General features: G+C 40.1%; 1 protein-coding gene across 2 annotated transcripts in view; it reads right to left on the reverse strand.

Annotated features, from left to right (window-relative positions):
- Positions 1-565: 565 nt before the first annotated feature.
- CLSTN2 (calsyntenin 2) overlaps positions 566-27,735 on the reverse strand; it is a 313,046-nt gene continuing 285,876 nt past the window's right edge. For both annotated transcript variants that reach the window (XM_053951580.1, XM_053951581.1), the window contains exons 10-17: positions 15,122-15,288; positions 11,568-11,716; positions 10,108-10,331; positions 8,293-8,463; positions 7,567-7,712; positions 6,787-6,910; positions 5,266-5,450; positions 566-4,659 (exon numbers count right to left, since the gene is read on the reverse strand). In XM_053951580.1, coding sequence (XP_053807555.1) covers positions 4,438-4,659; positions 5,266-5,450; positions 6,787-6,910; positions 7,567-7,712; positions 8,293-8,463; positions 10,108-10,331; positions 11,568-11,716; positions 15,122-15,288 — 1,388 coding nt within the window. In that variant the 3' untranslated portion in view covers positions 566-4,437. The remainder of the gene's footprint in view (positions 4,660-5,265; positions 5,451-6,786; positions 6,911-7,566; positions 7,713-8,292; positions 8,464-10,107; positions 10,332-11,567; positions 11,717-15,121; positions 15,289-27,735) is intronic.

The following is a 27,735-nucleotide window of genomic DNA, read 5'->3' on the forward strand; positions in this document are numbered from 1 at the left end:
CTATTCCAGGATAGCAGGAGCAGCTCCATCCCACCAGACCTTTACCTGCTGTCACCCCAGTAAAGTCTTTCCTGGTGCTGTTCTGTGGAGATGGAGAGCTGTGTGTGCTGGCACCAAAACTTTGAGAAGCGTCAGTGTTGGGTCCCAGTGCACTAGGACCCCTACCAGGGAGGAAAGTAAAGCTGCCTCTGAGGTTACAGCTGGGGAAAGGGACAGCTGAGACACAAATTATTTATTATTTATATTTTATCAAAGCTCAAAAGGCTTTGCCACAGTGAAGTAAGGGCTGCTACTGCATTACCCTCTGCCCATCCTTCACCTGGGGCTACTGATTTCCCATGGCATTATTTTCAGTTTAGGGTCAGTCAGGGACAGCTCCTGCAATGGAGACAGTAGATTTCAACCACAGAAGGAACTTTAGAACTCTCTGATCCTTTCTGAGCCTTACTTTGTTCCAGAATGGAGTAAGGATGGTGCTCAGCAAGCTCAGCACCACCACATGCCAGACAGAAAAATAAACTGCTCCCTCCCATTAGCCTCTGGTGAGGTAAAAAACAGTCCCACCACCACTGCAACAGTTTATTTTCATTAGTATTAAAGATGTCACAAATCCTACGTCTATTTCTAGATGTGTAAGCCAATGCAGTAAATATTGATATTAATCTCAACTGCGCATTTTTAAGGTTTACTTGCAAAGATAAAATACCTGTGGAGGGGGTAGAAATGAAAGAGAAATGGGAGCTATTAATCACATATAGTCACTTAAGCATGCATTTTAATTCAGACAACATCCTCAATTTGCATTTGTAGGTTTTACAGCTTTTCCCAGCCTCAGATTAGAACTCCAAAAATTTAAGGGATCATTGATGTGAAGTCATTTTAGACCTCTGTTGTCACCTCTGAATTCCTGGTGCCATGGATTGTGGGTACCTCTTCAGAACTGCTTTCTTTGGATAGACTTGTTTATTGCTAATGTAAAAAAGCCACCTCAGCACAAGAGAGACCCTGAGGGGCTGCAGTGAGTCCTTGGAAGAGAGCAGAGCTGGGGAGGGGTTGGAGCACCATGCTGATGAGAAGCAGCTGAGGGAGCTGGGGGGGCTCAGCCTGCAGAAAAGAAGTCTCAGGAGGGGCCTTTTCACTCTCTCCAACTCCCTGAGATGAGTCTGCAGCCAGGTGGAGTTGGCTTCTCCTCGCAAGTAACAAGTGATAGGACAAGGGCAAACAGCCTCAAAGTGTGCTGGGAAGGTTAAGATTGCATACTGGGGAAAATTTCCTCATTGAAAGGATGAAAGGTATTGGAAGAGGCTGTCCAGGGCAGTGCACAGTCACCATCCCTGGGGCAATTCCAGGACGTGTGAATGGGAGACCTGGGGACATGTTAGCAGGGGGCTTGGCAGTGCTCAATGATCTTAGAGGTCTTTTCCAACCTGAATGGTTTTACAGTTCTAAACACTTTTTTTCAGGGGGAAAAGGAGAGAATTTTGGCTTTTGATTAGGGGCAAAACTCTCCCACATGTGTGTCTTTATGTACATATGTGTGTATATGTTCTGGTTGGTTTATAAGCAAGTAGGATATATCAAAAAATAATTTCTGGAGGGGAGGCAATATTGTTAGAATTGTTTTAGAAAAATTGATATCTCTGTGATTTTCTAGTAGTAGTTTTGCTCAGGAAACCACTGCTCTCAGTCCTATACAAATATTCTAGGGCCCATTTTGTGAAGAAGTACCTCATTCTCACTGCCATTCTGGAAAAGGATGTTTCTATTTATTTGAATGAAAAAATGCTGCATAATGCACTCCAATGAGTAATCTAAAATAAGTACAGTGATACATTTTAGTTTGCTGAATATCTTACTGCAAACCAAGTTTTAGTGATAACACACATGCCTGTATGACTTTGCTTAGATTTAAAAATGTAGATTTATTTACAGTAGAGAAAATACTTTGTTTCCTTTTTGTGTAATGTATGAGTACAACCTGAAAAGATCTGCTTCCAGTAGCAAAAAGGTAAAAGTCTATTAGATGGAGAAACACACTGATGAATTCACAAACATATAAAAGAATTAAAGTCTGTCAATAAGGTTGTAAATTGCTGTTTTCAAGTTGCCCTAATATTTGCTATGATAGCAGCAACAACAACAACAACAATAATTATAATAATCAGGAATAACAGAAACTTTAAAATAATTTAAGTCCAGTTTTAAATCTGAAATTGACTTTTAAATATCTACATTTAATTTTGAATTTTTTTTTTCTGAGCAGAAAGATTTGCTGATATGTGCTGATAACAAGCATCATGAAGAGCCTGCTTCATGTCACTAAAAAATTAAAACTGGGAAATTATCTAGGATACTAGGATGTTAGAAACTGATCTAACATAACATTTTGTACTTATGTGGCCTTGATTCTGCACAAATTCTTCTATGTGTGAGAGAATAAAATGAAACAGGATTGATAACAAAAGAAAACTGCTGTATTGCCAATCTTAACAGCCATGTGACAATGTGATTGCTGGCACAACAAATAAAAGCATGAATATCTCTAATTTAAAAATTAATATATATTCCTCTTTCATTTACTTTCTAGATATTCAACTAAAGGGCCTAGTTGCTGTCAGCATTTCCCTTAAGCTACTAAATGCAGAAAATGGAATTACAAGAACCCCCAAGCACACTATATATTCCCTATATCCCACGACATTCAGGACCTGTCAATAAGTCAGTACTGAGGGAGGTGGGTACCCTTAAGATTACTCCAAGTACCCTTTGCAACATCAGCCACCATTCAGGGTGTTCAGGAAAGTCCTGTTGTGGCAAGACTGACTGGGAGAGTGGAGAAGAGGAAGCAGCTCATTGTAAACACCAGATTACAAAAGCCAAAGTCAAAGATGAAATTGCAAAGAAAACAAAGTACGCAGGAAAATAACCCAGACAAGCCACTAAGCAGCATTCACTTCCATGCCATTTCCTTTCTATGCATTGGAGCAGCTACCCCAGCAAGTGCTGCAGCATTTGGTAAGCAAAGCAGTTGAAAGGTACTTAAGGAAAAGGGGACAAAAAACACACCACACAGATTAATCAACACATTGTATATGTAGCTCTGCTTTTTCCTTTTTTTTTTTTTTCTTTTTAAACAGTGTTTAAGAAAAATATGCTGTGTTACCATAACAAACTAAAATGCTCTCTCAACCTCTTAAGATTTTAGTTTTTGTTTTCAACTATTTTGGCTCCAAGTAGGTTTTATTTTTCCTTGTCTACTTTATAAAGCCTTCTCTCAATATTAATGGCTTCAGGCAGAAGAAATAAGGGAGAATTATGAGCACAGAAGAGGGCTCACAGTGTTGTTCCTTTCTCTTGTGCACTACAGGCAGGCAGGCGTACAGAAGAAATAGGGCATCATGTTTTTATAGAATAGAGTCAGACAGGAATTCCAGCTGGCATTCACTAAGCAAAAGGGAACGTTTTCCTCATCTAAAATAATTGTTTAAATCCCAGCCATACATAGCTATGGAATAACGGGGTCACTTATTTTCCACTAGTTCAGTAAGATGCTGCAGCAAGCTAATGGTTCCATGAGACAGACAGTTTAAAGCATTGATTTGCTGCAAATTGCTCAATCCATAACTAATGAGCAGCTCTACAGATTTTCAGTGAATAAATCCCATTAGAATTTACAGTTTGCATATGACCATATTACTCAATCTGTGGACACAGACTGGGGGATTTTTTTGTAACCTTCATCAGCCCTTTCTTGCTGCTGTTTTTCTTAAGCTTGTTTTTAATTTCTATTGGTAGATTTGATAAAAATCCCTCTCTTGAGGGTCTGACAGCATGCCTGAAAAAATACACCATCCACGTCTACATAAGCACACATGCATCACCTGTCAAGTCTTAGATATTCCCTTGCAGAAGACAGTTAACATCCAAAAGGCAGGATGAGATGACAGATGGAATTTAGCCCCTGTAGCACTAAAGCCCTGCCCCAGTCTGAAGGTGGATTTTGGTTTTTTACACCTGTAAAAATGTGAAGTTATATGGCAACTGGTATTTGGACCCACAGAAGTTCTTCTACATAACAAGCTGAAATCTCTCCTGTGTGAAAAAAAGTAGTAAAGGCAAAAACTTGTATGGATTGAGTGACAGGACTTTTGTCACACATCTGCAGGGTAGAAACAGGAAATTGAGAACTATGCTTGCTAACAAATCAGGTTCTGGATTACTTTATTACTGCATGTGCCAGGACGTTTGTACCACGTTTTCCCCAGGCTTTGTAAGAAAAAGGTCAGTTCTATCATTATCAATTACTACAACAAGATCATTTTAGGCAAAACAGTTATAGGCAAGCAGAAGTTCAAATCCTGTCAATGAATTCATAGACTCTGAAAAAACACTGTATTGGTTTTTACAAAAGAGCTGTGGCTGGAGGGCTGTTTGTTATTAGGGGAGTGTTGAATCATCCCACTCCAACTGCTCTTGCCTAGTGGCATTCTGTTTGTCTCCCTTTTGGACAATCACTTCCTCCTCTTCCTCCTCTTCCTCCTCTTCCTCCTCTTCACCCTCTTCACTGTCATCTGATTCAGCACTGGTTGTGTCTTCCTCTTCATCATCTATGTCTTCTTCTTCACTCTCCTCTTCTGTCTGGTGTGGCTTTTCATATTTCTACAATACATTTAAAGACATAAGACTGTAGCAAAAAGGTGCCTTCTTGACAGCCAGAGCTGTCTCAAATGAGCATTTAGAAATGCTATCATGCTGGGAAAATCTGCTTTCCATCATTATGTGATTATTAAGCATCAAATTCATACAAGTTGGTAGCAAGCATTCAAAAACTACTGCAAGAATGGAATGTCAATAAGCAATCGCTTTGTTAGCCACACTAATAAAATTTAAACCTTCACATCAGCTTCTTTAAACTGCTGATGATTTCCCCTCCTTTTAGTGTAAATCCTTTAGTGTATAAATGAAAAAGTTAAAACCAAAGCAACTATATCATCTTGGGTACCTACAAAGAGACATGGATGGAGTGGAAGTGATGCTGTACCTCAGAGTTCTTCACCATCTTCTTTAGTAATTACGCATGACAGCAAATATGAAGTTCTCAATTATATCTGATCAAGGTGTGCAGAGCTGAGAACTGGGCTGGGGTCTTGAGTGTACACACACACAGCTGAACAACTGCACCCTGAAAGATGCTCAAGCCCACTGCCAGCCCAGCCAGTGGCTCCTGGCAGTGCCAGGATGCAGTGCTGTGCCCCAGTTAAGTACCTCCATGGGGTTGACGGTGATGGTGAGAGCAGAGTCATCCCAGTCCATCTCGTTCTCCTTGGTTCCCTCGTGCCCCATGGAGCCGTGCTGACGGGCTGAGCGGAGCCGGAACACACCCAGCGTTACCACCAACACCAGGATGCTCACACAGATGATGATAACGATCGTGGCCACGCTGGGAACCACTGGGACAAAGGGTGGCAAAAGCAATGCAGTTACACTTGTGGAACAAGTCATCTCAACCTCACTAACTTTGTTTGTTTTCAACCCACAGCACCCCCTCCTTTGGACTGAGAATCAGGATAGACACCTGCCATGTGCTTGGGATGACAGAAAGTGTTGACCAGTGCCCATCCACTAAGGTGGAGCACACACAAATGGTGTTCACAGGTATCTTATCCCAAGTATGATAAATCCTAACTAAAAAGTGAGCATGCTTATGTTTGCTCTTTGAGCCACTTAACTACAGAAGACAGGTATTTAATAAGTGCAGAATCAAATAGTTTTTGCCATAAAATTCTGTTATCTCACTTGCACGTTGACCCCTTCTGATCACAGCTGAGACCTCAACCTTACTTGAGACAAAATGTGCATCGCAAAGCTTCTGTTTTCAAAGGTTTCAAATGCTTGTGATTTGAATCTCAAGCTCCCAGAAATAAATGCAATGCCACCCTATTTACCTGTGTTACAACCTTCCTGGGAGACTCTTGAGGACTCAAGACATTTTCCCCCACTGTTTGGTTGTACTCTGAGAGGCCCCTGTCTCCACCTAGTCACAAGAAGAAGTCTCTCTGAACTACCACATGTAATCAGCTCCATAATTAGGTTAGTGGAAAAATGCTGCCACTTTCTATGTACCTCGAGGTACTGCAGTTCCAGGAGCATGGGATAACCTAGTCCATAACCCATTTTGTTGCCTTGCCCTGACTATAAGAATGTAAGTCTGAAATCAAAACAGTATTTAGGAACAAAAAAACCTAGTTTGCAATTGTTTATCCATTAAATATTCAGTTTCATTTTGGTGAAGTGTCTCTACAATGTAAAGAAAGATATAGTAATTTTCTAAGCATCTCTGTACATAGCTACTTAAAACTGCCTACACGTTACATCAGCTTTACTTCTTTACATATGTATCATTTCAGAATCCAACTTTCAAACAGGTATCTTTGCCCTGCATTTAACTTCACTGAAAAGGTTTCAGATTTGGGTATATATTTTAACTCATATAGCCTAAAAATTGAATTAAAATGTATGCTATATATTTTTTAACTATGGAGGTCAGAGCACAAAACAATAAATCAAGACTTTAAAAAGGATACCAGGTTTTTAATTAAAAAGTACATTCTTGGACAGAATAGAATTCAGAGTTACCTTCTTTCACACCTCTACAATGATCTCTGAGAGGTCTTAGAACCTGAAACAATGGACCTCAGGGCTTTAGTCTGTGGAGCAGGCTGACCCACAAGGGAAACACTGACACATCGAATCATTGTGAGCAGTCTCTGGGAAGGTGTCACATACCTGAGCTGTGAACTGCACTTACACTCCCTTCAGGGTGCTGAACAGATTGCAGAAATTTGGGCTGGAATATAATGTGATTTACATGGTCCATGAAGTTGGAGTTGGAACTGTGTAGAATATTAACCTGGAAGAAGAGAAAAATAAAAGACCAGATACTAAAAAGTGTTTTATACTCCAAGCTTGCTGGTTCCATATATTACCTTGGACTATGAAGTTCACCAGGAGATAGGAACACTACTTCATAGATGCTAAAGGCCAAATTAACTTTTTTTTTTTTTTTAATGCCAGTGGAAAATACACAGCTTAATATATTTCTAATTTATAGCATGAAAACATTTCTGGCTGTTGACTCTGAAGTGGCACAGAACAGGACTCTTTTGATTTACCTGTTTGGATAAGTAATGACTTTTTCTTCTCTCTATATAAATCAGCTTTTAGGTGTTACCTAAACATTATGAAATAACTGTTAATTTTATTAACAATTATTAAGTTGTTAATTGTCTTTATAAACACTTACTAATTTTGACCATATTGCTAAGTAGGTTCTGCAATTTCCTGGAGTTGTAACCTGGAATCTAGGCCTTGGTGCTAGGTTGGAAAACATGACTCAGCCTCCAGGCTGAACTCACTGCTCACCTCCAGGCTGAACTCATTGCTCACCTCCAGGCTGAACTCACTGCTCACCTCCAGGCTGAACTCACTGCTCACCTCCAGGCTGAAGTCCTTGCTCACCTCCAGGCTGAACTCATTGCTCACCTCCAGGCTGAACTCATTGCTCACCTCCAGGTTGAATTCATTGCTGGTGTAGCGCCCATTGAGCTCGGAGCACTTGACCCTGAACTTCCTGTCCGAGGTGGCCGAGGTGCCCCAGTTGCGGTAGCGGAGCTGCCGCAGCACCTGCTCGTAGCTGAACATGCTGTCCACACCTGTGGGGTGGGAGGGCAGGACAGCTCTGGGACAGGTAAGGGAACACTGCTCTGGCAATACAAAACAAATCAACTGCTCACAGAGCACACAGAACTCGGTAGAATGGTCTGGAAATGACAGGGCATCAAGTGTTCCCTGACATTCGATTATCTGAGGATAGTTTTCGGAACTGAATGTAGGTCCCTAACGGAGAAGGGAAAATACAACAATGGTTCAGAATAAATTACTTAGTGATGAGAAGAAGATGGCCAATGTCCCAGCATTGTACCGGAACACTGAGGAGCCCCCTCACTCCCACGTTCCACTGTGATGGTCTGCAAGAACCCCACATTTAAAGAAAGCAGGATTGCCATTTTCCTTACTTGGAGAGTAGCAAGAGGGATGCTGAGAATCCAAAGGGCAAACACAGAACATCCAGAGATCAAGAAGCAACTGTTTTTTTTAAGATACAGTCACCCTTGGGGTATTTTCATGGCTAGAAAATCACAGATTTCTGTCCAATTTCTTACATATTTGAGCTTTCATTCCAATATATAATTGATGTGACAAAATGAGGGAAAACAAATTTCCTGAACTTACCATAGATTGAATATCCGGCAGTGGAATTTGTGGCATCTAGATGTTTTCCTTGAAGCTCTCCATGATCTAGTTCTAAACACTCTTGTTCAGGGTCTAGTTCTGCACCAATGACCAAAACATCACAGAAATCCAAGTTGTGGAGCATTTCCTCTACTACCACTTGTTTATTGGCTGTGAATCCATAGCATAGGGCATGAAAAAAAGAGATGGAAATGAAGATAAATGATCACAGAACAGCTCAGTCATTTTATGTGCTTTGCATCAGGGCTTTCAATTTTTGCCAAGATGGCTGAACTGTTTTTTCTGATATTAAATCCAGCACACTTGAAGCAAATCAAGAGAAGTGTCCAGTCTGCACAGGTGCTGTGATGATGAAGGTCTACAAACACCCAGTGAGATAAATAAAAAATATATTGCTCTGTAATACAAGACACCCAAGAACATTACTGGAAGTAGAAAACTGAAATTTGATCTTGGAAATAAATTAATGTAAAAAATTCTGGGTTTCAACGCTGTATTGATACCAGCTTTCCCAAGGAAAACCAAACTGGAAAAATACACATCCAACATATCTATGCTTGGATGATTCTCTCAGCTACTCTATGCCCCATAAACAATTTACATTACAAAGACCTGGCCATCTATCCAACAGCAGGGCATTATTATAAAGAGCAAGATCCTGTGCTGTGTGACTTAAAGAAATTAAGTTATAAACTGACTGTCCTTCAACATGTACAAGTAAAAAAAAGAATTCTGTTACTGGAAAAAGAGTAGCATATCAAATTGATATTTAAATTCTCTGATCAACTTAGCACAGAGTGTGTGGCAAAACTGCTTAAGCAGCTCCCTGAGGGCATAGACACTGCAAGTCTGGAACTTCCTGCCCATTTGGCAATTTGGATGTTAGAGGGTGTATTGGGAAGGAGGGCACACCAGGAAAGCCTTATGCCCTAGATTGCCTACTCCTGGTGCAATGAATTTGGGTACCTAAGCTCTAAGTACAGCTGTAACATATCCAAAAATGCAGCCCAAGTCAAATTTATAGGCTTCAGGTAATCCACGCCTGTAAACTTGCATACCATTACCCATTTTCTCTTCTCCAGAGACATACATCTAGTTGCTGCTTATTCTAGTCCAACAAACAGTGTTTAGAATGATTGCTCAAATTACTAGACATTTCATCTGCCTGGCACACAAGCATTCAAAAGGAAGATTCTTTTATAGACAGTGATTTTAAACTTGATTTATCCTTTTGAACATTCACACAGTGTTGAATAATAATACACACATTGCTTAGCATTAGAATAAACAGTCATCATTAAAAATAAATATTTTAAAAGGATTATACATACATTTTATAGGTGGGAAACTGAGGCATGGGATTACTTTCTCAAGTATCACTCACAAGCTAGTATCAGAGCTGGGAACATAAGAGCAGACTAAAACTTCCACTTTTGTTCAATTACTGCTTTTCACCTTATAAGCACAATTAACAAAATCCTGTTACCAGTAGAGGCATTCTAATGAAAATACCCTACGTAACAGAATATGAAAGGAAGAGTAGAAAGGAATTATTCTAGAAGTATACTAAATGGATACTACATGGAAAATCTGCTTTTTTTGAAGCACTTTCTGATCTGCCACCACTTAACACATTTTTCAAGGTGTTGAATTGAATTTATTCAGTACAGTATTACTGTGGCCTAATTAATCTGGGTGAAGTGACTTCCTTTAAATTACTTGTTTGCACCATCCTTTAAAAGATATGAGGAGATGTTACAAAATGATTAATAATATTAAAAGAAAGACACAAACCTCTGTCATGTTCTCTTAAGTCCACTGAATGCTCCATTTTAGTGACTGTGCTGACAATCCTGATGTCAGGTAACAAAATAACACCTCTTTCACTTTCAAACTGTGCAGCTGGTCTAGCAAAGTGGTCCATCCCAGTTATGGTAATCTTGGGCTCATTGGCCTGAAATACCATTACATAGGCATCTATATCTGGGATACTAATGCAGGTATCTTCACCAAAACATCTGAAAAGATACATCAGTCATTAACTGCATGCAACACATTGCACATCAGTGGAGCGTGGCACTGGCAATGCCCCAAGCCCAGCCCATGGCTCTCAGATCAGTCCAATTCATTCTCAGGCCACTGAGGCACACAAGGACATATTCCAGTACCACTGTGCACACAGGCCAGCTCTGGCCCTCTCCTCCCTTTCCACTTCATAGATACTCATTCTGAGGGACAAACTCTTTCCTAAGGTCACTATCAGAATAATATTTTAATGTTTAATTGACATTTAACAGAGCAATAATGGTTAAAAAAAGTTAACTAGATAACAACTAACTTCAGCAAATGTAACATTAAATTCAGAAAGTGGTAGCTAATGAATACAACGCAGTTACCCTGTCATGTGTGATTAAAAGGACCTAATTTTCCATTTAAATTGGTCCCATTATGAACTCTCTTTGGGACCCTCCAATATTTGCAGCGGACAAAAGGTGCCTGTACTTCCATTTTCACCTGAATCAGCAGTGTGAAGTGAATCTCCTGACAAGCTCTGCCTCATTTCATGCTGGCACAGGAGCTGGGAATGAGCAAGCTGGGCTAGTTCCAGTGGGACTGCCTCGGGTGCCGGGTTTGTTTTCCTTCTAAAGCCCTGCTTCCCCTGCTCTGGACAGAGCAGAGCCCAGGGCAGCCCAGGAAAGGCAGTGGGCAGCTCTGAACATCACTGTGCAGCTGCTGTCACTGTGCTGTGCCCAGAGGGATGCACACAGACCCTGTCCAGCCTCCACCAGTGCTCCAGGGACAGCACAGACATCAGGGGACAGACACACACGGGCTGTTTCAAGCACACCTACAGATACTGCTCTTGCAGGTGTGTCCTCTGTTTGATGGAACAGGCCTGCATTAAAAAGTCATGGCTCTGGATATCTCAGAAGGAACCATAAGTGTTTAAAATTAAAAGTAAATAAGATTGCAGTAAATGCACTGTTCAGTCCAGACTGTATGCCTCAAATGATAAAGAGAATGCAAGTACATTACACTAACAAGAAAGGCTTCTTAAGAAGGTAATATCAAGAGTAATCCACCATGTAAATTGGCATAAAAGTAAATTAAATTAATCCTTTAAGGTTCAATAACAAAGCAGTATGATTTATCAATTTAATTTAGTCAAAATTATTCTTTTAACATGGCCAAAGAGAAAAGTAATTCATTAAAAGTGTTCCTAATCTGTTCAATTCAGCTGAAGTACAACTTACTGGACTTTAGATGAGACTTTGAGACGTCGTACGCCTGCAGTCGGAAACTGTCTGGAGTTGATGTATGAGACCTTTTGGAGGGCTTGATTTATATTCTCAACGTCATCTCCTTCCATGACAAGGACTGACTGGGAAGGATTGAAGTGATACTAGGAGAAGTACAAATAATTAGTATTTAAGGGACCAGGTACAGAGTACAAAATAATATATATTTTTAAGGAATGTTGCATGGATGTAAGTTAAAAATTTAATGATTTAAGAAAAAAAACTCAGTAGCTATCATTGGCTGAATCCACATGTTGTTCTCTATAACATGTACTTGTATCAGTCACCTAAATGACTACTGTTTTAATTAATTTTGCAGTAAATTAATCCAGATTTGCTGTTCTTTTCCCAGCCTTATCAACCTTGCTGATACAATTTTTGCAGCAATTTGCAATGCTATTTATTTTTGAACTCTGTAGAGGTTCAAAACCTTAACTTACCACCATGATTATTATTTCAATGTAATCTTTTTAGGTTAAACACATTCCCTGTATAAAAGCATTGCCTTTTGAGCCAGCCTAGCATGCAGAAGCATATTTTGGCTGCTTTCTGTTGTGGTTTTATCCTGGGCTACCTTTCTGAGATATATTTCAACATGAATGAACAAAACAGTTACAACATTTGCCTCTTACATCTTCATTAATGTCAGACATACTAAAGGGGACTCTCCATCCTGTCTGATGATCAATAAGGGTGTCATGATTTAAGATGGAGCTGCTGACTTGGGCCAGCAAACCCTGCAAAGTCACTGCCTGCTCTTGTAGCCCCAAGCCTTCTCTACTCCATTGCACTGAACACAGATCAGTCTTGCTGACCAAAAACCTTGTCACTGTTGTGACATAACCAATGACTGATTTTTCCCTTCATCATAATTAATCCTAATTCCATGTTTTATCTGTTAATTGGTTCAGTAAACCATCTGCATTGCCGAGGAAAGCAGCCTCACCCACTTGACATTGTACCCTACTGTTGCCAGCACAGAACAAAAATGCACCTTTCTCTCCTGGATAGGCTTACCCCAAAGCCGGGCATTGATTATGTGAAGATGTTCTGTTAAAATACAGTAAGTGGCTGCCTACACTTCCTTACAGCCAGAAAGGTTAAAAAGCAAAACACATCAAATAGATTGTGAAAAACAGGAGGAAGCACAGCATCCTTTGTCAAACAGAACATGGAGGACTAGGTTTAAAGCTTGTGCAGGAAGGTCATAACACACTGAAGGGTATTTTTTAACAAAGAGGAGGACTAACATGAATCCTAGCCTGCATGTACTTCTTTTTCCTCTCTTTAGGCTAGCAACAGTAGAGAATAATATTAGCAAAAGCAGACTCTATCTAGCCAGTTAATAGCTCAGCCACCAGAACAGCTGGAACACTGCCAAAGGGACTGGAGAAAGGCCCAGTCTGAGCCATTTTTGTCTTTCTCATTAAAAAAAAGCTAAAAATAGCAACAGTTTAGACAGTTGTCTCAGAGAGCTGTTACAGATATAGAAAATTAGGTTGCAGCCTAAAACCAGCCCAACACTATGGTGTCAGAAACTGCTGCTACACTGCTCTTTCTTAGGTAGTTAAAGAGTGAATCTCCACGGTCCAAAGTGCCCAAAACACCTTCCAGTATCAGTCTGCCAACACTGAATCTGCAGAGCACCACATAAACAGCCCCACAGAACCCATTGTCTGTGCAGCTGTCACACATGCCTGTCTGGGATCAGGTGTGCTTGCTTTTGACACCACAGAGCACCTTTCTCTCTCATTTTCTCTTCAAGGTCAGGCAACTGTTCTGCTTTCAGCTGAGCTCCCTTCTGTCAGCCCCCAAAAGAAACCTTTCCACAGTCTCTCTCTGGTTGCTCCTTTCATTTTTGCCTCCTGCTATTGCTCTCACTGTTGTCTTGCTGAGGCAGTAAAAGCAACATCAGTAACTTAAAAAACACCACTATGCCTCATCTGTATTTCAGAAAATGAAGATGTTTTGAAGGTTTGCAACAGCATGAAAAGGCAGAAAATGATCCCTTGTCTTCCTTTTTTCCTCTGCACTGCCAGTACAGTGAGGAAGCCAGTCACAGATGCTGGAGCAGCAGTGGGTGGTAGAAAAGGGATTTTCCCAAGCCCATGAAACAGGGGTGACTCAAATATTGTCAGGTTTCAAAGGACAACAAGAGGGGAGGAATTACTATACTTTAAAGCACCATGGACAAAGTGTACAGTGCTTTAATTAATTGACAATCCCAGCAAAGAACTTACTATTAGGCATACACTCGTGGGTTCCAGAAATCCCTACCTCCTCCGTGTATGCACTGCCTTGTAAAACAGCTTTAACTGACCCCTGTGTCCTGTTGCTGTGAGAAGCAGCAATGTGAAAATCTTAATGATGTCCTTGGTAGGATGATAAAATAATTCTTTGGGGTCTTTCCTCATATGTAAAAGTGCTAGCAAAATTCCTCCTTACCTTTGCACTTTCAGTTTTCATTTTTACACTTGTTTTCACAAAATGTGCCAGTTGTACTACACCACTGCAGCCTATCATCACCCAGATAGGCATTTGGGCACATTTCAGGTCAATCTGTACAACAGAGTGTTTGGCTAATAAAATGCTGTCCATGGCACTCTGCATGTTCCAGATGAAATGTTACAGCACCATCCTCCTCCCTTCTGAAAACGCCATAACAAAACACCCCTGTTCAGTTTCCCAGGACACATTGTCTGCACCCAAAGGAACTTCCTGGGCTGGAACAGAAGCTCAGCTCATTTGGAAGCGGTATTTGTGTGCTAGGAAACAGCTTCACAAATTCATTTACACTGTCACCAAATAATGGTGTCAGTAAAGGAAAACTGACAATGCAGCTTATCTGAGCATTAGAATAGCCAAGATCCTACATATGTATCCAAAGAACAGAATTCCAGAATTTTCCAAATGAATGCAAAACCATCTAGCCACTAGGCCAACTGAAACAGGATTTCCCTGTCTGTTATTGTCCATTCTTAGAAAAAGCTCCACATTACCAGTAGTCATATGCATAATGAAGATGGATAATGACTTATATTCAAATCTAAAAATTTAATTTCTTGACTTTAGGGCTTTTTGTGTTCAATTTTCAGGTACCATAAAGTTTTCCTCTTTGAACACACTGATTTTTAGAATGCTATTGCATTATGACTTATGTATTCCACTGCTTTAAAGCTACTTGAGATCAAAATTCAATAAATCTTTGGAATCATGTCTATTTCTGTAAAGGTAACAAAATAAGCATGAAAACACAACCTGGCAATTCATACAGACTCTGAAATATCAGCAGCGCCTTACTTTCTGATCATTTAGCTCTGCAATAATGGAAACATTTTTCTTTGCAGTGTCACAGCTCTTTTACTGTTCTGTTTTTCCTTTGCATGATTTTATGGGAAATTACATTGCTTCTGAGAGTACATTTGCACTGTGTGTACTATACCTTGGGCTCTCCATTTCATAAATCAGATCTAAATTTTTATCAAAGATGATGTCAGTTCATCCCTCACCTTTATTCCTTGGCCAAGACTCTCAAGAGAATTAATATCGAGACCTTCCTTGCAGGCCTGCAAACAGGAAATCACTTTCTGACTCTCAATTTTCCCTGGCCGTATTGTCAGACTGGCCAGGCTGCCATGGAAATACTGAGCAAACCTGGGCTTGGTGACTTCACCTCCTGCAAAAAAGAGGATGCAAAATTGATATTGGTACCAACACACAAACTGCATATGTAATAAATCACTTAGTGTTTTAGCATGTTTAAAGAATCTCTATCCAGCTCAGTCAAGTGTATTTGAGAACTCCTTTATTGTGGTGCAGTGCAATGTCTTTGTGGGTTGTTGGTTGGTGTCTGGTAGCAAGCTGTCTTTAAGATTCTTGATTTTCCAGGATTGTATTCAGGTGTTTATAAAGCTGAGATGGCGAGCCCAGAGATGAAGCATGGCTTTGCACATGTATACAAGGAAGCAGGTGATTTTTAAAAATGACCTTACACAAGTACTCAAACACTAATTTAATAAATGTTAAAGTCCAATATTTATTAATAAAAAACCAGTATTTGCAAGTGTTCCATGACAAGATCAACTCCCCTACCTTTGTCCTCCCAAGAACACAGTACCAGATGAGCTGAGAGTGGTGGCTCTGTGTATACAAACTGCCACACTCCCTGGGCTGTGTTTGAGGACATGCTGAGAATTCCAGCAGTGAGCAGGGACCTGTGCACAGCCCCTGTCTGAGAGGCTGGGAGTGCCATCCCTGACCCAAGGTGCATCATTTGGTGTCAGATCTGGTCCTGTCACTCTGTGTTGCACCAGGCCCTGCAGACAGCTCGGTTTGGTTTCACTCTAGGCAGCTCCAAAGGAAGAGTGATCTTTAGGAGCTGTCAATAAAACGTGATTATAGACTGCCTGCTCCAGAGATCATGGCATCTCAATTACTCTTGGGACACTTAAGTGATTTACTCATCCGCCTTTAGGAGAATTTTTAGAGCTTGTCTTTCCTGCAGTGTTATCTCTCACAGTGGATGTGAATTACTGCCTACTTCGAGCCTGAGAGGACCAAGGAAGCCACACAGCAGGAGCCAGGCAGACTAATTGGATTAGCAGTTGATAAGCTGTTGATAAGGTGTTGTAATTGGTAGATAACTCATCTCTACAGTGTTTGTAGCTTTAGTGTCAAACAACTTGTTTTTGGCAGGCAAGATAGCTCAAACTTGAACTTTAACTTGTGTGTGGATTGGAGCTTGATAGGGATGAAGTGGTGGATTTTCTTTAGGCTGCTGTTGTTACCTAAAAGCCTGAAAACCCTCACTTCCAGTCTCTGCAGGATGAGCATTATGAAGAAGACTCGAGCTATTTTATGTAGTGAAGAAAATACACACTGGTGTACTGGCAAGGAAGGGGTGTCCAAGCAGACTGTTTCTGCAGAGAAGTAGGAAGAGTTTTTGTTTGTTTGTTTGAGGTTTTGTTTGTTTGTTTGTTTTGTGGTTTTGTTTTGTTTCGGTTTTTTAACATTATAGCATAAACTGCCCCTCTTTTTCTTACCCCAAAGGAAGGTTCCCAAGGGGAGATATTCTTGTCCACTCTCATTCATTTGTCCATTACACAGGAAATTTCCTCAGGGCAGAATTTTGAGGTTTTTTTGAGATTTGAGATTTCCTAGAAACTTTCATGTATACAACAGCTAAAGTTTAGCCTTTCTGATACTTACCAAGACAATTATTTGGTAATTATTTGGTAAATCAATAGTGCATTATGGGGACATTGGCTTTTCAGCCAAAATACTGTTATATTTATCTGCTTACATTGTCTTTAAAAGTACACATACAGCAGTAATGTAACTGGACAGATAAAGGTATGCTGAATTAAAAATAAAAAAGTAAACATCTCATTAAAAGGAGACAAAATAATTTAAGAGCTTACAGAAGAAGAAGGAATCACATTTTGTTTGAAGCCTCACATTCTCATATCACTACAGAATTGTGAAGACAGCAAGTTCAAAGGCTAAAATACCAACGCTAATCCTGGAGCTTTGAAATGTAGAAAGTCTGCCAGTAGGTCTTAATAATTCTGAGGAGATGCAAAGTAAGAAGTAAGTTCAGATCTGTGAATGTATTTAAATGTGAAATACACTCATTAAAATGTATATAAAAGATCAGACAAGAAGCCAGAACAAAGAACTCAGTACTGTGTCTTTGCCTGACAGAAACAAGCAGAAACAGATACTGGTTGTTCTTCCACTTTGGACTAGTTCTTCTCTCGTATTCTTGACACAGCACTTACAATTACATTGCTAGCTCGTTAGCAGTGGTGCAGTATTTGCCTATAAATCATTAAATGCGCAGGGTATTCAAGCCACACTTACATGTGCCCAAGCCACACTTAAGAAATGGTGGTGAACAAGGAGGTATTACTATCTTGGAGATGTATAATTCTTGTTTAAAGTCATCTGTCCAGCCGCCAACATAAAAGCATGGAAGGCAATATGAGTGTTTCCAGGAATAAGGTTTTAAAAGACTTTGAAAATACAGGCACTACAAAAACATTGAGCATTTAAAGAACAAGGCTTACACACCCTCTTCACAGGAATAAGGAGGTGTTTGTGCAGGTGCAGAGATCAAGACTGGCCTGTGAAGGAGGTGATGTAATCTTTGCTTGGGAGAGGCATTCAACTGTTATTTAAACAAAAATCTCCAAGTATTTAAAGAAACTGTGAGTGAAAAACAGCTGGGAGTAGCCAGTGTCATACTTTGTGAGTAGAGAAAAACTGCAGAACCATGGCTATGGCAATGACAGGGTGATCCAGGCTGAGACAATGCATGTGAATAACTAAGAGTAGACTCTGCAGGGACATGGAGGGATGAGGCACTCTGTCCCCAGCCCCAAGATAAATACAGCTGTACCTAATCTATTCTTGAGAATATTGCCTGAGCTTTCTAAACTCTTCGGTAGACAGAGGCTCCCCAAGCAATCCCCTCCATCGACCACTGACCCTTGAGGTGGACATTTATTCCCAACTGGAAATGTGAGCAGTCAAAATACATCTGTATCATTTTCCTTTGCCAGGCCAAACAAGGACTTCTCTTTACATCTTCTACCTAACACTGCAGACTATGAACATCCCTGTTGCTCTTCCTGGAACTTATCTTGGTGAAGTACTAACCCTACTGTAGTGTTCTTGTCACTGTATGTGTAAAAGAGGATGTGCCTCTTCATCCAGGGCACTGAGAACACCAGTTTTTAATCACATGACAAAACAAAAACACTTAAAAGGAGAACACTGTCTTATACCAGATTGCTAAATAAGCCTTCCATAAGCAACTTTTACCAGTGTTAAAGACAAAATTATATACCTGCCAATTCTGAACTTGAAGGTGAACAGAAGTCATTATATCTGACTCTTCTTACAGTTGCTTGTAAATGCAGCATGCTGTCATTTGATATTCTTCTGTCTCAGCATTTCAGGATCTTCTCAGCTCAGTGGGGTATGTTAGCTGCTGATGTTCCCATCGCCAGTAATTATTAGATTGCAAATGGACAAAATCAAATGCGATAAAACTGGGAAGCAAAACCCAAAACTCTCACTAAAATTAAAGGAATCACCTAAAGCCAGTTTCCTACAAATCCTGCTCTCTAGCTTTGAAAAAATGTTTCATTCATATTTGGGTCAACTGTATTGGTGTGTGAAAGCTGTTTCCTTCTGCTTCTGCAATCTGATATTCTTTGAGTATTTGACTTCAGCTTCGCAGTGGGTGGAAATTTAGCCCAGGATGGCCAATCTCCAAATCCTAGTCACTCTAAAATTCTGAGCTCCCAAGACTAAATGAGTATAAATATATTTAATTCAGAATGAACATGATAATTCCATTGCATGTTTAAGCACAATGGATAACTACCTAATGCTGATAGTAACATTTTACAGATTATCCAAATTCTTCTAAATACTGATTTTTCAAATAGGGATCCTTTGACCCTGAGCAGGATTCATTTCATGCTCCCCATGCAGCTGACAGTCAGCTCAGAGTCAGTGGCTTCATTGGGCAGGAGGATGCTCAGTTCCACTGCCTGGACTTGACTCAGCACTGACGTTACCACCTGCTAAGAAACAACTGAGAAAAGACATGAGCTGCTCCTAACAGCCTTTACTGCTTTAAGGCACTTTGAGCTCTTGGTTCTGGCACCAAACAACACTAAGCAACAACACTAAACAACAACCTTTTTGGGATAATGAAGACCTAAATAGATTACACAAACAAGGAAGTGGAGCTCCAGTGATGATGGTCAAGTATATGCAAATTTGTAATAGCTCTGTAACACAGCAACTCCAGTTTCTCTTCAGAGCTCAGGATAACCAGTTAACTTGGATTGCCTCAGATAGGTTCATGAGACTTCTTTGCTATCAGGATCTTTTTGCCCTTTCCTACAAGTGAAACACTGCTCAGATGCAGCTCATCTCCAAGAAGATGTTGGTAAGTTCTGAGAGAATGCAAAAACCATGTTGTATATTGTGTTTCACTCAGCACTATGTTTATTGATTGCTATGGATTAATATGCTTTGGATGCTAATTCTTGGGGGATGGTTAAGTAGTTAAGGCTGATGAATGATAGGGCCAAGAGAGGAAAACAGAACCTTCCCTGCTGTCAGGGAATTAAGTTAATGTCTGTAAGACAAAAAAGTCTGAAATTACACTATGGTTTAGTCATCAACTATTCTTACTACAATTCCTTCCATTAAAAATGTTTGAAGCTACTGATTTTTTTCTCTTCCTTAAATGTAAATGTTGTGGTTGCCATCACAGTTGTGAGGGAACACAGGGTTGTTCAGATCTTGCTGATAAAATTGCGCATTGCTTTTAACACCTGACCCAGCACACTCCAACACTCCTGAAGTCTGGCAGATACAGGAGGATGGATGGTGGCTTTTGGCATTAATTCAACTCTTGTAAAGGGAAGATGATGTCAACAGACTGTGGAGGTATCCAGAGGAACCGTGACATCGTAATTATTCACTATAATACTGTTCACTCCTTAGTCATTGTCGAAGTAGCATGCATCATACCTTTCACTTGTTAAAATAACAACTGTTTTCTGGACTGAGATTCTTCTGTGCTGGTTCTGATCTCTTTTGCTGCTGGAAATATCTAGATAACTAGAGCTATCAGGGTATGCTGACAGGTAGTGTCCCATGATATTAGGTGCAGCCTAGAGGCATCTCCTACACTGGGGCCAGGGGTGTTCCCCTCCCACCAGAAGCCTAAAAGCCTCTGAGCCCTTGTGAGCGTTGGGTCCCTCCTGTGCCATTCACTGCTAGGGCTGAGCTCACAGCAAGCCCAGCAGAGGGCACAGCCAGGGACAGACTCACCCAGCAGCACATGCAGGAGACCCCACAGACCCCTGAGTGGGGAGTGATCACGCTGCCAATGAAAGCCAGACTTTACAATATCAGTTCTTAGCACAGACATAAACAGGCACAGTTACAGCCGCTGCCTGAAATTTCAAACACACCAGATCAAATGCAGAAGAGGAACCTACTTAATTTTAGCTGAGTATGTTGCAGATGTCTGTCTGTCTTGGGGGCAGTTCAGTGGGGATGACTCCTTGTGCACATGGAGGAAAACAAATATTTTTTTTATAAACAGCTGAAGACTGCCAGATGAACAATAATTTAGAGGGGTTAAGAACTGTTACCTGGCAATCACCTCTCGCTGCAGCCACAGATATCAGATATCTGCTAGATATAACATTATATCTGTTAGATATAGCACTGGGGAGTCCAGGGGGAACTGAAGAGTCCCAGGGTTTGGACTTCATGAGGTTAAAATGCATTCATTAAAGAAGCAGAGCCTGTTTCCATGACACGTTTATTTTTCATTTTGCGTTGAGTTGATATAAAGTGTGACAGAATTTGATTAGCATTGAATTTTGCAGTTGTTGGTTTGACTACACAGATGTAAAGTGCTGTTTGCCTTCCTTACCAATCTCCAAAGAACAATCATGCATGTCAAAACAAGTGACTTTATTGAGCTTACAGATTTTGCAGGCTTTTTGCCCTATCCTAATAATGAGCAAGTAATTATCAAGGCAGTCAAATCACAATGATGTTCTCATGGGAAATGGTGAAATCAAGAGAATTTCCAACTGAGATGCAATTTTTTAAAGATATTCTAGACTCTGGTTATACTGAGCCAGATAATTAAAGAGCAATTGAGTATTTAGGGTTCCAGCATAAAGATTGAATGAATCTGGGAGCAGGCACAAGACATTCTGGCTCTGAAGTCCTCAGGTCCAAGCCTCCAAATTTATCCCATCTTTTTATTATGGCAGTTTAGGGAGCTGGGTTTAATTCCCTGACAAGTAGATTGGCTGTAAAACAGGATGAAACTTAACACAGATTTCAGGAGTAGCCTCAATTAGTGACATGACATTTTTTATTCCCAGAGTGCCTCAGCACAGAAAAGTTTTAGTGGGGTTTTCTATATCACTCAGATAAAAATTAATCATAAATTGGTCATCAAACATGTCCCATGTTAAGTCTGCCCCTGCTCTGGGTGGATATCATAACCCAACAACCTCACTCAAACAGCTTTAGGCTTTAAAGCTTTATCTGAAGTAGGACAAGTTCAGAGAACACTAAGGGCTCCCTGCTCCTACATGTCCAAATGCCAACTGATCTCTGTGCAATGCATCCTTAAACCCAAAGTGGGTATAACTTATACTATTGAAGATGATTTTTCTCAGGATAATAAAAACACTATACAATTTTTCACAATTAAGCCGATAGATAAATGTTGCTCAAAAAACCTATATCCCTATTCTCCAAAAACTATTTTTGTACTGGTAAGTAGTTCTCCCTGCAGAAATTTAGTCAAATGGGGCATATATCTAGAGTAACAGATTTGAATGCAAATTCAGCTCTCCAGGAAAACACCCTCCTAAACTAAACCTTCCACATGTGTTTGTATCTCTATTACAGCTGAAACTCAGCAAAGGTCTGAGAAGTGCACTGAAATCTGCCCCATCTTTCTCTGGATGAGAAGGACAATGCAGCAAGAGCACTGCTGTACCCAGGGAGGCATTGGGACACAGATATCATCTCACTATGCTATCTGCCCTGGTGCTCTTGCATTAAGGTATGCTTGTACCACTCCTCTGAGGTGTCAGGTTCCTGCAAGCTATGTCAGCTCCCTTAGCCTGATCCAGTGGTGTTGGATGCACAGTAGGGAATCTTTATCTGTTGAATACCTTAATTTCTGGAGGAAGTCCAAGGTTGAGTGATACAGGCTGCTGCTACACTGCCCACACTGGCTCTCCTTTCTCTGACCCCTCTCCAACTTTTAATTCTTATGTGCTTCTTGCCTTGAATCATTAGTCAGTTCTCTGACTGCACTGGATGATTTCTGTGTCAGCTGAGGGCTGGCATGTGAGGATAATAAGGTTATTCTACAGAAGGGCTTTATAGAAAACCTGATCTTTCCAGCACAGGAAAGAGGGAAATGACAATACAAAAGAAAAATACAATAGAAAACAGCAATTCCTTAGAAAACAGGACCTACAATAGCCTTCTGCTCTATCTATGATAATAAAGTAGCTGTTGACAGGCTTCTCCTAAATACCCACTCTATGCAGCGTCCAGCAGTATTGCACTGTGAAGCTCCAGCACTGCTGAAGGGGTGGCACTGATAGAAACAGTGAATTACAGCCATGGTAAGCTACAGCATAACCTTGTGACAAGTCATTCACTTATGTCACTACTTTCCTGACAGATCTTTAAGAGCCATACACAAACTCCTAGCCTCCCAAAATGCCTTGTATGAACTCAAGACCTTATCTTTTCAGAGATACCATGAGGAAGTCTGTCTTCTGCCAAAAAATTATCAGACTACCAAATCACATAACTTGCTTCCTTCCTCTGTCTGCTTTTGCCCGGAATGTATAGCAATAAAGGGATCAGAGTGGGAACCTATAAATCTTGGTTTAATGGAAGAAGTTGCTCACTCTGTAAAAGGGTCCATTTGCTATGTCCTCAGATAAACTGAATCAGAAATAATGAACTCAGAGGAGAACTTCATGGGGTGAGCTCCTGTAAAGTGTGCCCCAGGATAAGCTAACAATTCGTTTACATTGCTCAGGAGAATGAAACAGGATGTTAAAACCTAAAAGGGAGAATAAGAACAGAAAATCAGGAATTCTGATTCTGTTCTTGCTGTGATGTAGATTTTTTTATGTGACCCATGGAAAAATCATCTACTGCACTTCATCCTCACAGAGTATGGGTGACTCTCCCTCCTCACTGCACCTTTTTATTATTTGAAAAGATCTTGAGACTCTTAAGGCAAAAGGGCAAATCTTCAAGTATTTTTATGCTAAAGAAGAAAAAAAGTAGTAATGAGAAGCTTGGGGAGTTCTATCCCAATGGACCATGTCTGCTTTAATACCCATTCAGGGAAGAAGTGGTTCAGACACAGGGCTACTTCCCTCCTGTCCTCTCTCTAGGAGGCAGATGTGCAAGCAAGTCAATTTTGTCCTTCAGATGCTCTGAGAGAGTAATTCTGCCTGAAAATTTCTTTCACCATTAAAGAAATAGTTGCACTTTGGCCTTAAATAACCTGACCTACATCAAAATCACATCCTTGACAATCATCAGTGAGACCAGTGTTGTGAACAAAATTTTAAAGATGTTAAGATTAAGTTATATAATTAACCTAGTGTACCCGCAGAGAAAGCTGTCAAACTTCACGAGGGTACAGAAAGGGCTAATTCCAGGAACAGCTGCCCTCACTAGGAGCCCAGTTTGCTTAGCTCTGTGGTCAGCCTTACCTTTTCCCAGGCCTCATGTCACTGAAATCCCAGCTAAGGAGTGAGTTGGGAGTTGCCATGCATGAAGGTTGGCACTTTGCTGTGTTTAGGTGCTACCTGTCATTGCTCCTGGGTGACATGTAGCCAAACCAACACTTCAGCTTAAAGATAATGCTTAAACTCCTACCCTCTAATAAGACACCCCCACTCAAGTGTAGCAGTACTTAACATCAACTGCACAAAAAAGAATTCACTCGAGGCTAACCATTGTGAAGGACCCTAAATCAATGAGGTAGCTCTGCTTAGATCTTCCTTTTAGTAAGATCCCTGAAGAAAGAATCAAGGGTTTTAGATTAAAAAAGGAAAATTTTACCACAATAACATACAGTATACCTAATTTTTAGTACATCAAGTTCATATTGATTATGCCAGAACAAATCATGCATCTTTCCTCATGTGCAGAGTCATTAGAACTGGGAACCATTCCCCAGGCTTGGTTTTAAGTAATTGGGCCATTTCCTGGGCTGCAGTAAACTTGACCCAGTGCCTGACAGACCCTAGGAAGGGTCTTTTCCATCACTTTTAAAGGCTGGCTTTCTGCTCTTTAAACCATCTTCACTCCCTGCTTGTCTCCAAGAATCTGCCCTTCAGGAAGACTAATTTTCTCTACTTTTTGGAGAGTCCTAGCACTCAACTCACATTATTTAAAGAAATTTTGCACAAAACAAACAAATTAGGCAAGATTTTTACATTTCCAGGGAAAGGGTAAAGATGTAGGAGAGATTTGCTTATGCCACAGACAAACCATGTGAGCACACCATAGGCTAAAGTTTGAATTTGTCACATAAGCCTGAGGAATTGCACATTCAGTTTGTTTTCATGTTATGGTCAGGAGAACAGCACTGATGTTAAACTGCTCTTATATTTCACTAAAGCAGCTGAAGGTAGAAATAAAAAACAACCTAACTTTTCATAATGAATGCTATAAACAAGGCTATAAAAGTCAGAAAACAGTTACTCAGGCATTGAAATATTAATAATAGGCAATACTAATCTTAAAGAAAAGAATTTTCCATGTCCAAGATTCCTTCAGGCTGTAACTCTGAGAAAGACAAGGAGGAGGTGCAGGCATGGTGCTTGCTGCAGAGCCCCAGGATGAGGACAGGTGTAAGTGATGGAAAGATCAGGGCTCAAGGAGTCACTTGTATCCCAGAGGACACTCAGGCTCCTAAAGAAGCAGCAGAACAATTCCCAGTTTCCAGACCACAGCTAAACATTTTCATCTACAAGAGGGTAAATCCCTCATTGCAGTAGCAGATTTTCCTATTAGTGCTAACAGAGCAAATTGCAATTTTTGGTCTTGATTTTTCACTGTCCTCTAAATGCACTCCTCTTGCTCCCTGCCAGTCCTTCAGCTGCCCCACAGCCACAATGACTTTTGGCTGTCAGCAAATCAGAGTCAGTGTGCAAAGAAAAAAGGAATGTTATTTCTTCTGATTCATTTACTTGTCTGAGATTGTTTTTCAAATAATTTGACTTTGACAAACGGATGCTGTGTACTCAGAACTGTAAAGTGGTTTAGTAAAGACAGGAAAGAAGGTCTTGCCCTTTCTGAAGGAAGAGGTAAGAGCAGTGTTCCTTTCTGCCAGTGCTTTGATGAAAAGAAAGGAAGTAGTCTTAGCAAACCAGAGCTGGAAATTCTTCATATCCTCTTTACAAGGAGACTCCTAAATGGCTTATGACACCAAAATCACCACATATTTTACTGAAATAAACCACAGAATGTTGTAAAGCAGCTTTATAATGTGAAAATGTAGAGGTTTAGACTATTGTTACTGGCTGAAATGTATTAGCTTAAGTAGACTTAGTAACAGTTTCACAGAAAGTATTTATAGTTAAAATATTTATTTGATAGAGCCCCCTTGTCTTGAAATATACAAACTTTGAAAATCATTGCTTTGACTAGAATAGATTGGTTTTCTATGTTAATTAATTACTGTTTCACAGACTGAAATACAGTGCTGAATCTTATTAACAAGGTGACTTTCCACACCATTCATTTAAAATAGTTTGAGGTGATCAAAACAAATGTACCAAATGATAAGCTTTGTCAAAAGCAGTACCTTGAAATCTTGTTTCACACAACCATTAGAAGTTTATCTTTTTGCCTGACACATGATAGTTTATCAGAATCTTCAGCACACTGTATTACTAAATTTTAGCATTTTCATGAGGTGGAAAATTTATTTCTACTTTTGAGGAGCTCAAATTCTTTCACTATGAAAAGAGCAATAACATAATATTGCAGTGAATACTAATGGCAGCTATAGGTATGATTTCAGTAGTTTAAATCAGGTGTTTCACCAAAAAGGAAGAAGAATCTTTACCTGAATGGTTATTAATTAAGCCATCAAATTATCCCAGGCAAAAATAAAAATGTTTGAAAACAATTGCCACTTTTTATTTTTTTAACAGCTTAAATATGAAATATAGTCTGTGGCCTGAATGTATTGGGAGCCTATGTGAGCCTAATTCCTTCTCTTCTCAATTTGAGACAAGGAGACAGAGGTGCAAAGGAAGCGAGATTATTGTTGTTGTTCTCAGCTGCCTTGGGGGCAGATGAACCCCACGGATGCAGGGCTGTGGCAAAGCTGGCACAGCTTTTGCTTGGGCAGGGCTTGTTCCACAGATGCCCAAACTGCTCCACAGGCCCCCGGACGTGGCACTTGCAGCATTATTAACGTGAGATCCAGGTGAGGGCTGAAGGGAGTGGATTCCCAGCAATACCAAGACTTCTAGGAAAATACCCCAAAACACTAAAGATTGCTTTTAGAAAGTAACAAAAACACTGAGTGTGGATGAAAGAAGATAAGGGGCAGATGTAATACAAATAATGCACAAAAACATTTATGTTGACCTATGCAGAAGAACCTTGTATAAATATGAAGTAAGGGATTAAAATGAATATTTTTTTAGCACAACTACAGAGAAAGGGTGATTTTTCAGAAGGCAGTACTCCATGATTATTCACAGCCTCTATGGCATTTGCTCATGTCTGGAAAGAACTAAATTTATAAATGACATTTACATTTCCTAACTCTGGAACTTTGATCTAAAAGTACTGCACCAATATTGCATAACAAAAAAATGAACACAAGCAAACACCAGCTAGACAAGAAACAGTCTATACTTTTCCAAGTATATGGGATTAGTGCAATGCTGACCAGTTTATCACCCCTCCAATAATTATCAATATTGTCAACTTACAAAATTTTGTTTTTAGAGTTAGTGCAGCTTCATTCTGCATGTTGTCATCAAAGTAAAGATTAGATCTTTACCCCACTCATAATCTAACAGCTGAATTCGCTTTGAGTACTATTTCCACTGAACAGCCCTGCCACGCATAAGATGTCCAAATTTTGCAAATAAGCAGAGATTAAATTGGTAAACAAGGTGATAATGGAGAAAGTGAGACTACATGAAAGAGTGGGGAAGAGGCACAATCTACGTTAAAGCATTTTTTCCTAATTATAGTTTCCTTCAATTCATACTTTTAAGTGGAAAAAAGACAGTGTAAATAGAAAATCAACATGGAAGGGTAATGGAGACAACTTTACAAAAACAGACAAGCAGAGAGAAAGGAGTACTTTCTCCTCAGAAAGGAGAGAAAGGTATAAGGCAGAGAACAGAGAAAGAAATTGGTATTAAGGACCAGGTAAAAAGAATGAGAATTGGATTATAAAGGGTAGAAAACAGAGAAAGGTAATATTTAAGCAAATGCCCATATGGCTCAGGGGTTTGGACTTTTGGATTTATTTTACTCACACTTT

The sequence above is a fragment of the Vidua chalybeata genome, chromosome 10 (genome assembly GCF_026979565.1).
Source record: "Vidua chalybeata isolate OUT-0048 chromosome 10, bVidCha1 merged haplotype, whole genome shotgun sequence".
Lineage (NCBI taxonomy): Eukaryota > Metazoa > Chordata > Aves > Passeriformes > Viduidae > Vidua > Vidua chalybeata.